At 48.8% G+C, this 11984-nt stretch overlaps 1 protein-coding gene across 1 annotated transcript in view; it reads right to left on the bottom strand.

Moving 5' to 3' along the window:
* Positions 1-5665, bottom strand: part of LOC149351212 (uncharacterized) — a 6853-nt gene extending 1188 nt beyond the window's left edge. Inside the window, exon 1 of the mRNA XM_089576992.1 lies at positions 5603-5665. Coding sequence (XP_089433118.1) covers positions 5603-5665 — 63 coding nt within the window. The remainder of the gene's footprint in view (positions 1-5602) is intronic.
* Positions 5666-11984: the final 6319 nt, after the last annotated feature.

The following is an 11984-nucleotide window of genomic DNA, read 5'->3' as shown; positions in this document are numbered from 1 at the left end:
GGAATCCAGTCGGAGGCCTTTCGTTCAGCCGTACACCACCACAGATTGCAAGCTACCGCAGCGGGTATAAGGAAACGTTAGTTTTCAGAAGTGCAGAGTGAGAAATTGGCCAGCTCGGGAATAGATGCAACCGTTTCCTGATCTGAATATCTGGAAGGAGCAGGAAAAGAAAGGGGAAGAGCTGCAGAGGAAACACGGAGGAGAGTATTAGAAGGGCCAAGCTGCAACCTGCTGCGGAAGTCTCAACTGATTCGACTGCTCCGCCTAAAAAAGTTAGCAAAATAGCGTAAAGGCGACCACGGAATGCTTAAGGTTCTACAAAACTGAAGATTTAGCATAACGTACGTGAGCTTGCGACGTTGAGTGTGTGGAGAACAGGAAAGTACTACAGATTCTGTTGACGCCTGTGAACCTTTATAATGGTGTGATGCGTACTGAGTCACAATTACAGGCGCAACAAATAAGCATTGATGTTGAACAAATAAGATAGAATGCCAACAATAAAAATGAACTGGTTTCAATTCTTGAAAGGTTGGGCTTGTGCAGGCTGTTAGGCCAGAAACTAAAGAAGTGACCCGCTCAAGCAGTGCGCATTCGTGTAATATTTTATGTCTCTTTGAAAAGGAGGCACACATATTTTTATTCCTTCATCATTTGCTTGTTTCATTTTCCGTTCTTTTTTGCTCAACTTATTTAACTTCCAGCACAATACTGCCACGTATCACGACTTCTTGGTTGCTCTACGGATGAAAAAAAAAACCCTTCAATTTTCCTGTCTTCCAAATGACTTCGTTTTACGATTAAGAGAAGTTGTTGAAATATGATGTGTTATGAGGAATTGTTTTTGTTTTCTCCTGGACGGGAATGTTCACGACACGATTTTGTTCGCAATACTCCTGCACTTTTCCCACAATGCCCCCGGACTGAATAGCCTCCGTGGACAGAATTTTTTTTTTTCGATGTTTGCAATTTATAACAGCTTTGAATCCTTCACATTTTATCGATGTTATTTTAGTTATAATGCTAGCTGGGCAACTAGGATGTCGTGTGTAATGTTCGTTGTTTACTGCAAAATTCCTCTTACTACAAATACCCACGTCAGCCGTACAGGTGCGGAGAGAAATAAACGGAGCACGCTATGGCTTTGTGACACTCATTGCTCGGTTCTGTATGAAAACGTGCCGGCTAGCGGTAATTACTAATACAGATCCTCATGCGCACATGTTGAATTACTGCTGCTACGACAGGCGTTATTACACCGAGAACAGGATAGCGTGCTGCGTTTACTGATATCCGCAGCTATTTGTCTTCGCGGTTAAGAGGTGCGACAGTCGATTCAGGAAGAGTGGAACGGACACAGCCGGAAACTTTGTCCAGAAGACCCATTGGCTGGCAATCGGACTTTTCCCTTCACTTTTAAACATGCCAATTAAGTTGTAGTTATATTCGTTTCATTTTGCTCGAACGAAACGAAAATAGAAATAACACGACAAAACACGAACACAGGCGGCACTCATAACTAATTTAGTGAGGACATTATTTGTGAGTAGCACCCGTGCTCGTGCTCTTTTGTGTTCTTTCCGTTGCCTTGTCGTTCGCGCTAAATAAAATGAATATGATGTCAGACTACCAACTAGCCCAACAGTTAGCTGTTTTGAAGTTTTAGCTAATATGCTGAAATGCCGCAAATGTTCGATTAAGTGAAAGTTCGCTGAAATTAAATGAGCACGCAGTCACTTATTTTCATGAAGCAAATGAGATTTAAAGGATTAAAACGGTTCAAAAAAGCATTCATTTTATGTATTTTACTATAATGAAAACTGCATGCATGCATTCTGGGCTTGGCTGTTTTGATAAATGCAGTAATTTTCTGCTTAACTTTCTTATCCCCCGTTGGAAACGTAAAGTAGGCGGCTTCTTCTATCCTTTAGAGCACTTTTTTTCTTTTTGGTACAAATGCTTGCCGGTAGGCAAAGGCTTTTAGCCTCTATAGATACATTAGTGCCTCTCTTGATGTAACTGGCGCTGAATTTCCTTCGAAAGCAGGTTTTTCCTCGACTCTTTCCTGAAACAGAGAGAGGCAAGCGCGCTAACCAGTACATTATGCTGCCCTTCTGTACGTTTCTAATAATGAACACCTTCTGTCTACGAGCCAAATATGTAGCCGTACCAAAAAAAAAAAAGCAGACTTGGAATCCAGAAGTGTCCCACCAAGTATGCGGTCGCAAAGTTTTGCGAGCTCCGCAGCTTCAAAACTGCAGTGTAGGATGTTTCGCGGGCGAAAAGTGCCGGATGTTTGCCGAAATTATGCATACTTCTCAAACTGTTCGCTGAACTGAAAGTTGCAGCAAGCTGAAATTCGTTCAGCTGAAAAACATTTGCATTGAATACATTGAAGTTGCATCAGAGGATTTCGCAAAAGATCATGAGGCTGAAAAGTTATCTCAATTGGCCTTAGCTCAAATGGTATTTTACTGCAGTAACATAGGCCCGTTTTTTTTGATCCTGACAAAAAAAAAATAGGTGAAGTGAAACTGACGAAAATAGAACAGATAAAATGCGCCTTTTATCACTCGTGGAGCAAGTGTACATTCTGCCCTTAGCGTACACCGAATGATTCATCTCCAGAGTATCTAGACTTTCGTACAGTGCTCCTCGGGGGATTCGACCACACTCTTCGTACGACTCAAGCTGACCACACCTCGTGTACTATGGAGGACAGAGGACAAAATTTTCCATAGCGCGCGACAATCGATTTTTGGTAATAGCTGCCCCGTTTGCTAGCGATCACCTGCTATCACTAACACACATAACAGCACGCGAGTCCGACTTTCACCTCGACATGTATGGTCTCCAGCCCGCGGCCAATCATAGAGCTATCAGCTTCGGTTCCCGATGACACGTCCTGGAGACTTTTTACCCCGACAGTTCATATGCGGGACCAAAACAGCTGGTTCAACGTGTGCCAGTCGCGGCGTCCGCAGTGGTGGGCTTGTGGCAGGCTAAAGAGCGAGGACATAACGGCTACTCATAGCCGCTTTTCAACGCCCTCGTTTCGTCCTTTGTGACAAAGGCCAGCGATGAATGACAGCTGCTGTGCATTCCATTGACAAGCACTCCATTCACTGCACAGAGGCCCCACAACGCTGGCCTTGGATGGGTGGCGCTTTGCCGCTCCGACATCGGTCGCGCGGTGCACCATTATGTATTCAGTCCTCAAAGGAGACCCCGTAGCGCTCGTGTCCGGCCACCGTTACCATAATGAACTCGTTCTTGCTCAACAACGGTCCACTCGCTCCTGACTTTAGCTCAAAGCGCGCGGCCACCTCTAAGTTTCGCAAGGGGGCTGGTGGAGAGCAATTTGTCTTAGCTGTTTCGCTTTATGTTTGTTTCCTTTTGCCTAAATGCTGAAGCAATGTTATTGACGGTTCAAAAACCGGTACGGATAGCCCAGTGGGAGGCCTGACCGTTATGACCAGACGGGTTGGAATTCTTGCAGATCAAAGACGCCATTTGCATACGCGACTGAGAATTAGCGTGTCAATTATCCCGCCTCCTGCGTGGGAGACCGACAATTTAGCTCAGGGTCCTTCTGAGCGGAGCTTCTTTTGCTTTCTTTTAGTGGAAACGTTTCTCGCTTTATTTTTCCGCGTCGGGAGGTTTCCAATTTGCTCTAATTACTTGTGTAGGCTGAACGTGTGTGATTGTCAGGTCACCTTGCTTTATCCACCGCCCCATCTGTCCTTGCGCCGCATGGGCCTACATCCTCAATAATGATGCCCTGGCGGGCCGGTCTTTCTCGCCTGCCCTCAGCCGATCGACCTCGGTGGACCTCTGGCAACGTCAGCGGCCACACTGCGCGAACGCGACTGAGGCGGGCCAACTGCAAGCAAAATGCAAAGATATCTGGCGCATGGAATGATGCGCGTTCCAAGAAAACACAAGCAAGACAAGCAACGCAACACGCAAAGGAAGACAGAAAGCATCTGATATGCAACCGATTCCCTGCCATTTCCGCGAGCGCGCCGCGAATGCCCGGGTTGATAAGGCAACCTTCGGTGCGCTTTCGTACTGACCGTTTCTTATCGAGCTAGGTGCAGAACTACATGGCCTGCGCGCGCCGTCATCATTTCTGAGACTGGACCACAGACTCTTGAGCGTGGCCCAACATTTCAATACACGTCGGGTTCAGACTGTAACACTATCGTTTCGTGTAGCCCAGTTGCAAACTTAGAGCGCCCTCGCGAGCAGCAGAATTGGCCCACCGCTGCGAACGCCAAGGCTGAGTGGGCGCCTTTCTTCTGGAATGTGCGGCCCGGTCAGCGCACAAGCGCAAGCAACGGCCACTGTGGGCGACTGATCGCCAGCACTTTGAAACAGTACATATTAAAATTGGTTCTTTATTTATGCGTTAATATATGCCCGACCAGGCCACACAGGATAAGAGCAAAGGGGGCTGCCTGGCCGAGAACACGCGCTTGGCTGTGAATAGCAAGCTCCAACTGTCTCATATAGCGTTGGTGCAGCATTGGTAGCCGATAACGGATGCAGCGAGGCGTAAACCAGGGACGGGAGAGGGGCATTTCATTTTAGAGTGGTAGGCAAAGGTGTCCTTCGAAATAAAAGCCTTGCGTGCTTTTAAATGCGGCAAAAGAGTAAGTAAAACAAAGAAAAGCGCTGAGTGGTTGTGTCAGTCGTCCACTCAGCACCATAATCCTGTTGCCTTTCGTGCATAAACACTGCTCTTAGTGAAATAAATGAATCGCTTTCACGCTCAGATTCCCTGTACATGTGAGTGTCTTGACCTTCCTAGGCTGAGTCGACACTTTTTCTTTTCTCACTGATGCGACGAGGATGAAACTAACCTGAGGCACGTCTGCAAATACAAAACTAGGCATGGAGTGGTTATTTCAGGAAGTGCTGGTTCCAGGGCGCAAGCTGCGGCTTCACAGTAACTGCTCAGATCTAAAGAAAACGACGAAAGAATAAAAACGCACACGCGGAAACCAGGAAAATGCGGAATTATTCGGGGTAGCCAGCCATTATCTCAAAGAATACAGAGTCCTAAAGGAGCAGCGCGTGACACGTCTACGGCTGGCCGAATATCAAAGAACGCGACGGGCGCCCTTCCGCCGTCTCTTTTGTGGTAAATACGTGCGGCTAGATCCAGCATGGATAACGCAAAGCTGGCGGAAAAAGCAGGTCGCGCTGTCGCTTAACTACTTATCGGCGGGTTTACCGCTCATGCCTTATTTCCACGCAACACCTGGGGTTCCCTTACACGCGACAACCGGCGACCCAACTAGTCTCACTCGCAGAGCCATACCTGCGTACCGGAAGAAAGGTTTTGCATCATCTTTTCTTCTGGTCACAAGCACAGTTGCTCCCCCGCTGCTATACTGTAGGTATCGTCACTTGTCTACCGATTCCCATCGAATGTTCACGGTTCCATCCATCAGGTACAAGAGAACGACAGTAAACGGGGCAACCGAAGCCACGCTGCGACAAATGTCGCCCGTTCCGAGCAGCGATGCATACGAGCGCGGAGAAGCGCACTGCGGCGCGCACATGCTTGGGACCGCCCGAGCGGCGTCGTACTCACGGTGTTCCTCATAGTGTTCGGAAGGAAGCTCCGTGTGGAGGCTCCTCGGCGCGCTGTTCGCATTTATAGTGTCCCCCGCTGCGTGCGGTGGGCGGGCACTGCGGCGCCGACCCCTGGGCACGCAGGGGCGCTCGGGGAAAGTTCGAGAGCCACTTTTCCAAGGGCCCCGCGACCCGTCTTCTCTTTTCCCGGTGGCTTTATCGTTTCGCTCGCGGAAGTCGAGCATGACCGCCGGCAGAGCCCTCCTGAGTCTATGTCGCAGACGGTCGTCCCCAACCCGGCGACGTGTGGTGCACTGATTGCCTTCAATGTCACGTCGGTGGTGAGAGGTGGCCGCGCACCCGGACAGATAGGCATCGCGCTGTGCGATACGGGCGTATTTATAGTGGGAACTCTCGCATCGCTATCCGGCACGCGACAGGCCGTGTTTTTCTCTGCCTCGGAAGTTTGCGCGGCAGCGTGCTTGTAAAATTTCCCGTCAATTATTTGCGCGCTCAGTGTCCTGCTCCGATACCCGGAGCGTCGCGAGGCTGACGGTATCTGTGAGAAGGCGCGTCCCCTTCACCGGCACCTTACGTTCGCTGCGTATGAACTTCCTTCTTCTCTGCCTTGCCTACAGATAGGGGGTTCGCATTAATTTCGTCCCTTAATATCCGACATCACATGCTTGAAGAACAAGTCGGGGGGTTCTTATTCGAACCTTGAACGAGCAAATTTCCTGTCTGTATTGTGAGCCTGCAGTACACCTCTTCCAAGAAATGTTAAAATTGACCGCAGAGTAAAATACAAAGCACGGTAGCATACGAGCTCATGTTTTGGTTTACCCGTCGCATACACCACGAAAACTGAGCGCTCTGACTTATCTTGCTGACTCTTTTGATCTCGTGGCATTGGAGGCGAAACGGATATTTCAGGCCGCATTCATGAGCCTTCTCTTAAGTAAGAGCGCTGCCCGACTTATTGACACAAATCTTGGGCATGTATAGCAACAGGCAACGAGGACCGTGCTGGTGGTTCACGAACGCACTTAGGACAAAAGTGGTATACTCCACGCGGCGGGAAAACTGCGGCATTTAGGCGAGCACGAAACATTGAAACGAGCCAAGTGACATGCCTGCTGATAATAAAAGTCACGCATTTGCTGTCTCGATCCCAGATGCCGCCTGTAGATGGCGTTGCAACGCAGTTTTACGTTCGGCATCGTTCGAAGCACGGGAAGCTAAGAGTAAAATACTATATGAAGAACGCCTGAGGAAATTGGACGATAACAGATGGGCAGCTAAGGTATTTAAATATTTATACAGAAAGAACGTTGACTCACAGTGGCGAAAAAGAACTAGAAAACTAACCAGTAAGTATGCCGTTCATGAGGACGGAGAAAGAAAGAGCATTAAACGGCAGGTTAAAAACGCGGAAGTTAAAAATTGGATGAATTCAATGGAAAAGAAACATAGTGTAGAACTATATCGATACTGGAAAAGGCAGATCAGGAAAGAATTTTTCTATGATAACTCAAGAGGCAGTGCCCTACTTTTTGAAGCTAGATCAGGGTGTCTTACAACGCGCAGCTACAAAAAGAAATTTAACGAAGAAGAGGACACATGTGCAGTGTGTGGTCGATCTGTGGAAACAATTGAACGCCTCATAATCAAATGTGATGGTATCCATCCGGATGTCGATGCAGGCACAGTCACTCTTTCTTAGGCCCTAGGGTTTAAAGATAACAATGGTCATGTAAATAAATCTGCAGTGGAAGTCAGCAAAAAGCGATTGGAGGATTGGTGGCTGAAAAGCAGAGATGTGGCATAAGGTTAGAATTTTAGGAAACCGTAGGTAAAGGTGATGGCGAATCTTAATCCGAATTGCCAACACAGTAAACAAAAAAATAATAAAGAAAGAAAAGCTGAGCATGGTGGCAATTGCCACCACCCCGTTTCAAAGGGGGCGCTCCTATCCATCCATCCATCCATCCATCCATCCATCCATCCATCCATCCATCCATCCATCCATCCATCCATCCATCCATCCATCCATCCATCCATCCATCCATCCATCCATCCATCCATCCATCCATCCATCCATCCACCCACCCACCCACCCATCCACCCATCCATCCATCCATCCATCCATCCATCCATCCATCCATCCATCCATCCATCCATCCATCCATCCATCCATCCATCCATCTATCCATCCATCCATCCATCCATCCATCCATCCATCCATCCATCCATCCATCCATCCATCTATCCATCCATCCATCCATCCATCCATCCATCCATCCATCCATCCATCCATCCATCCATCCATCCATCCATCCATCCATCCATCCATCCATCCATCCATCCATCCATCCATCCATCCACCCACCCACCCACCCATCCACCCATCCATCCATCCATCCATCCATCCATCCATCCATCCATCCATCCATCCATCCATCCATCCATCCATCCATCCATCCATCCATCCATCCATCCATCCATCCATCCATCCATCTATCCATCCATCCATCCATCCATCCATCCATCCATCCATCCATCCATCCATCCATCCATCCATCCATCCATCCATCCATCCATCCATCCATCCATCCATCCATCCATCCATCCATCCATCCATCCATCCATCCACCCACCCACCCACCCACCCATCCACCCATCCATCCATCCATCCATCCATCCATCCATCCATCCATCCATCCATCCATCCATCCATCCATCCATCCATCCATCCATCCATCCATCCATCCATCCATCCATCCATCCATCCATCCATCCATCCATCCATCCATCCATCCATCCATCCATCCATCCATCCATCCATCCATCCATCCATCCATCCATCCATCCATCCATCCATCCATCCATCCATCCATCCATCCATCCATCCATCCATCCATCCATCCATCCATCCATCCATCCATCCATCCATCCATCCATCCATCCATCCATCCATCCATCCATCCATCCATCCATCCATCCATCCATCCATCCATCCATCCATCCATCCATCCATCCATCCATCCATCCATCCATCCATCCATCCATCCATCCATCCATCCATCCATCCATCCATCCATCCATCCATCCATCCATCCATCCATCCATCCATCCATCCATCCATCCATCCATCCATCCATCCATCCATCCATCCATCCATCCATCCATCCATCCATCCATCCATCCATCCATCCATCCATCCATCCATCCATCCATCCATCCATCCATCCATCCATCCATCCATCCATCCATCCATCCATCCATCCATCCATCCATCCATCCATCCATCCATCCATCCATCCATCCATCCATCCATCCATCCATCCATCCATCCATCCATCCATCCATCCATCCATCCATCCATCCATCCATCCATCCATCCATCCATCCATCCATCCATCCATCCATCCATCCATCCATCCATCCATCCATCCATCCATCCATCCATCCATCCATCCATCCATCCATCCATCCATCCATCCATCCATCCATCCATCCATCCATCCATCCATCCATCCATCCATCCATCCATCCATCCATCCATCCATCCATCCATCCATCCATCCATCCATCCATCCATCCATCCATCCATCCATCCATCCATCCATCCATCCATCCATCCATCCATCCATCCATCCATCCATCCATCCATCCATCCATCCATCCATCCATCCATCCATCCATCCATCCATCCATCCATCCATCCATCCATCCATCCATCCACGTTGCTCCGGCTCCCCGCCGCGCGGAGTATGCCACTTTTGTGCCCGATAGTACACAGGACAAGGACTGTGAATATGATGCTAGAATATATGCATGTAACGTTGCGCTTCGCAGTTGAAAATAGCAAGCCGCTTTAAGGAAAAGGGAGGGGGAGGGGAGGGCTTTCTTGGTTTACTGCACAAGTGGAAATTGCGCCTAGTACTAAATACAGTAATAAAAGCCCCTAGATTGTGAAATTATATGATATGTCAGATACGATATGCACAATGGAACAAAAGCCTGCAGACATTTCCTTCAGTGTACAGTTTATGTGCAAAAGCTTGCGGGATGCGGATTGACCGCAAAAAAAAATATAAAGAATCAGCGCGGTCAAGCCCAGCAGCTCCATGAAAACCATAGATGCATGAAAAAACACGCATATTACGTCCGCTAGAACAAATACGAGAAGACTATCTAGCGAGGCAACGCAGAAACAAATATTTTTCCGCGAAATCACAACCCGCAAACTTTTGTCCATGCCTGTGCATCTTTGTTCCTATCCGTACCTTTGAGGTCCCTGAAGTTGGGGCGTTAGGTCACCAAAATATTGGTGATCAGGTAGTGTAAAAGGAACACGCCAACAGGGCGCGTCTTATAACCCACAGTGTTGTTTTGGCATAAAACATTCCATAAACGTATTGCATATACTTGAGTATTTAGCTAATTTTTCGATTCTGATGATTTACCTCGCAATTACGGCCAGTGGTATCCTTCCACCGCGGCGTGGTAGGCATGTTTTCAAAGGAAAGATTGTTTGCGTTGCTGAGCAACGAAGTGAGCGAGAATGCGACCTTGTTCGAGAGATGTCAGGCTGGTTAAAAAGGACACCGAAACCAAGCGAGGCGCCATCCACGCCGCACAAGATCGGAGTAGCTGCAAACGAGCGATAGAAAATAAAACATAGCCGCCCCAAACCCTGCTAATGAAACCAGACCTGCTCCTTCAAGAAAAATAAAAAAGCGAGGTAGCTGCGTAATTGACGAGATGCATTTCCTCATCAAATAGGAAGTAAAGACAAAACGAGAACAGGAGGAGAACAGGTTACTGAGGGAAGCACGAAAGTATCATAAACGATGCATTGGAAGATTAAGGTGGTAGAGTAATGCGTCAAGTGCCAGTGCGTTGCTGGCGCTGGTTAATAATTGCCAGTAACCCCGCCCAACACAGGCACGGGCGAAAGGCACCCCGCATTTCAGTTTGGCGGCAGCTGTCGGCATACTGAAGGTCGCATGCCGATCGGGCTTCAACGTCGGAGACCCATTTGGCAGCAAGTCCCGCACCGCCCGTTAAAGGGCCTCTGACGGCGATACGTCGCGCACCTAAGCTCGTGCGCGAGGAAATTTGGAGGTCACGAGTACGTTGCGGTGACGGAGGGGCCTTCGACAATGCACGCTTGCAGGGACTGATATCGGCATTTTTTGAGAATTATATATGCGTTATACAATCGGGCCTTGGAAGGAAAGCTAAACGGGTCACCGGCATTCCCCGACCCGAGGGCAGAACAGAAGGCTACCCGAAAACGACAGTGCACATTACTGGCGAGTAACAGACTGTTTGTCTCCGCCGGAAGGCGGGGCAGTGTTTACGGTACGTTGCCTTTCGCCGTATTTTCCCGTCTCGCCGGTTCGGAAAATCGCCACAATCTGCTGTATCTCAATAGCAAGTTTGCCTGAGAAATGCGTTAATGTGTGTGTCTTCTCGCCCTCACAACCTGCGCGTGTTTGCGCTGAAAAGTTGCGTCTGTGCATGGCCGACTCGCCCAAGCCTTCATGATTCTCAAAACAAACGCTGTTACTCAGATGATCCTTCCAGCTCACTTACGCGCAAGGAAATTCGCATTATGTGGCAGGCGCAGTGCGGAACGTCTTCCGAACAAAGCAACTGCGGCAACGATTGTGAGAAACAATGAAACTTCTCAATTTTCCGGTTGCGCCAAGCGAGACGAAGAAAAGTTGGGCTTGTTTGCTTATGCATAAAAAAAAGATCAAAAAGGAAAAAAAAAAGCGGGAAAGGCAGCAAGACTTAGCAGAAGAGCATTAGGATCACTGCCGTAAAGGAGGGATGGATTTAAGCGGACACAAATATGACGAGGAGGTGAAAAAATTGAATGGCCTCACGCGCGAAGCACATGGACGAAAGTTCTACTCGAAATATAGCACAGACGCTTCAATATACCTACGCACGTTATATATTGTCACCGGGGTTGCTGAAGCGTCAAGAGTGACGCGCTAGCCTGCGCCATGGTGGTATGCTCACCAGGTCGATGAGTGCGTGCCTCTTTGTGGAGGAGACCAAACTCTGGGACCAATCCCGGGAGACGGCGGCTGCTGCGGTGAACAGGCGTGCAGACAAGCGGAAGCTGGTCGGGACTCAGTGAGCGGCTATCTGAAGGGGTCCTGGACATGGCACGTCGAGCCCGCAACCTCCACCAGTGTCACGTAGCAGTTGGTGCTGGTAGCTCGCGTCTAGACGGCAAAGAAACGCCGACACCGAGAAGATGCGACAGCACACCGACACGGCCAGGGTGGAACGTCCAGTTTTTTCTTCAGAAGCGAACAGCGTGGCTCGTGAGCTGCGTGCCGAACAGCCGCCGAGCGGCTATTGTTGCAGACGCGGCA

The sequence above is a fragment of the Amblyomma mixtum genome, chromosome 3 (assembly GCF_055824585.1).
Source record: "Amblyomma mixtum isolate Tamu chromosome 3, ASM5582458v1, whole genome shotgun sequence".
Lineage (NCBI taxonomy): Eukaryota > Metazoa > Arthropoda > Arachnida > Ixodida > Ixodidae > Amblyomma > Amblyomma mixtum.
The sequence above is the reverse complement of the archived record's forward strand: the minus strand, read 5'-3'. Positions and strand labels throughout refer to the sequence as shown.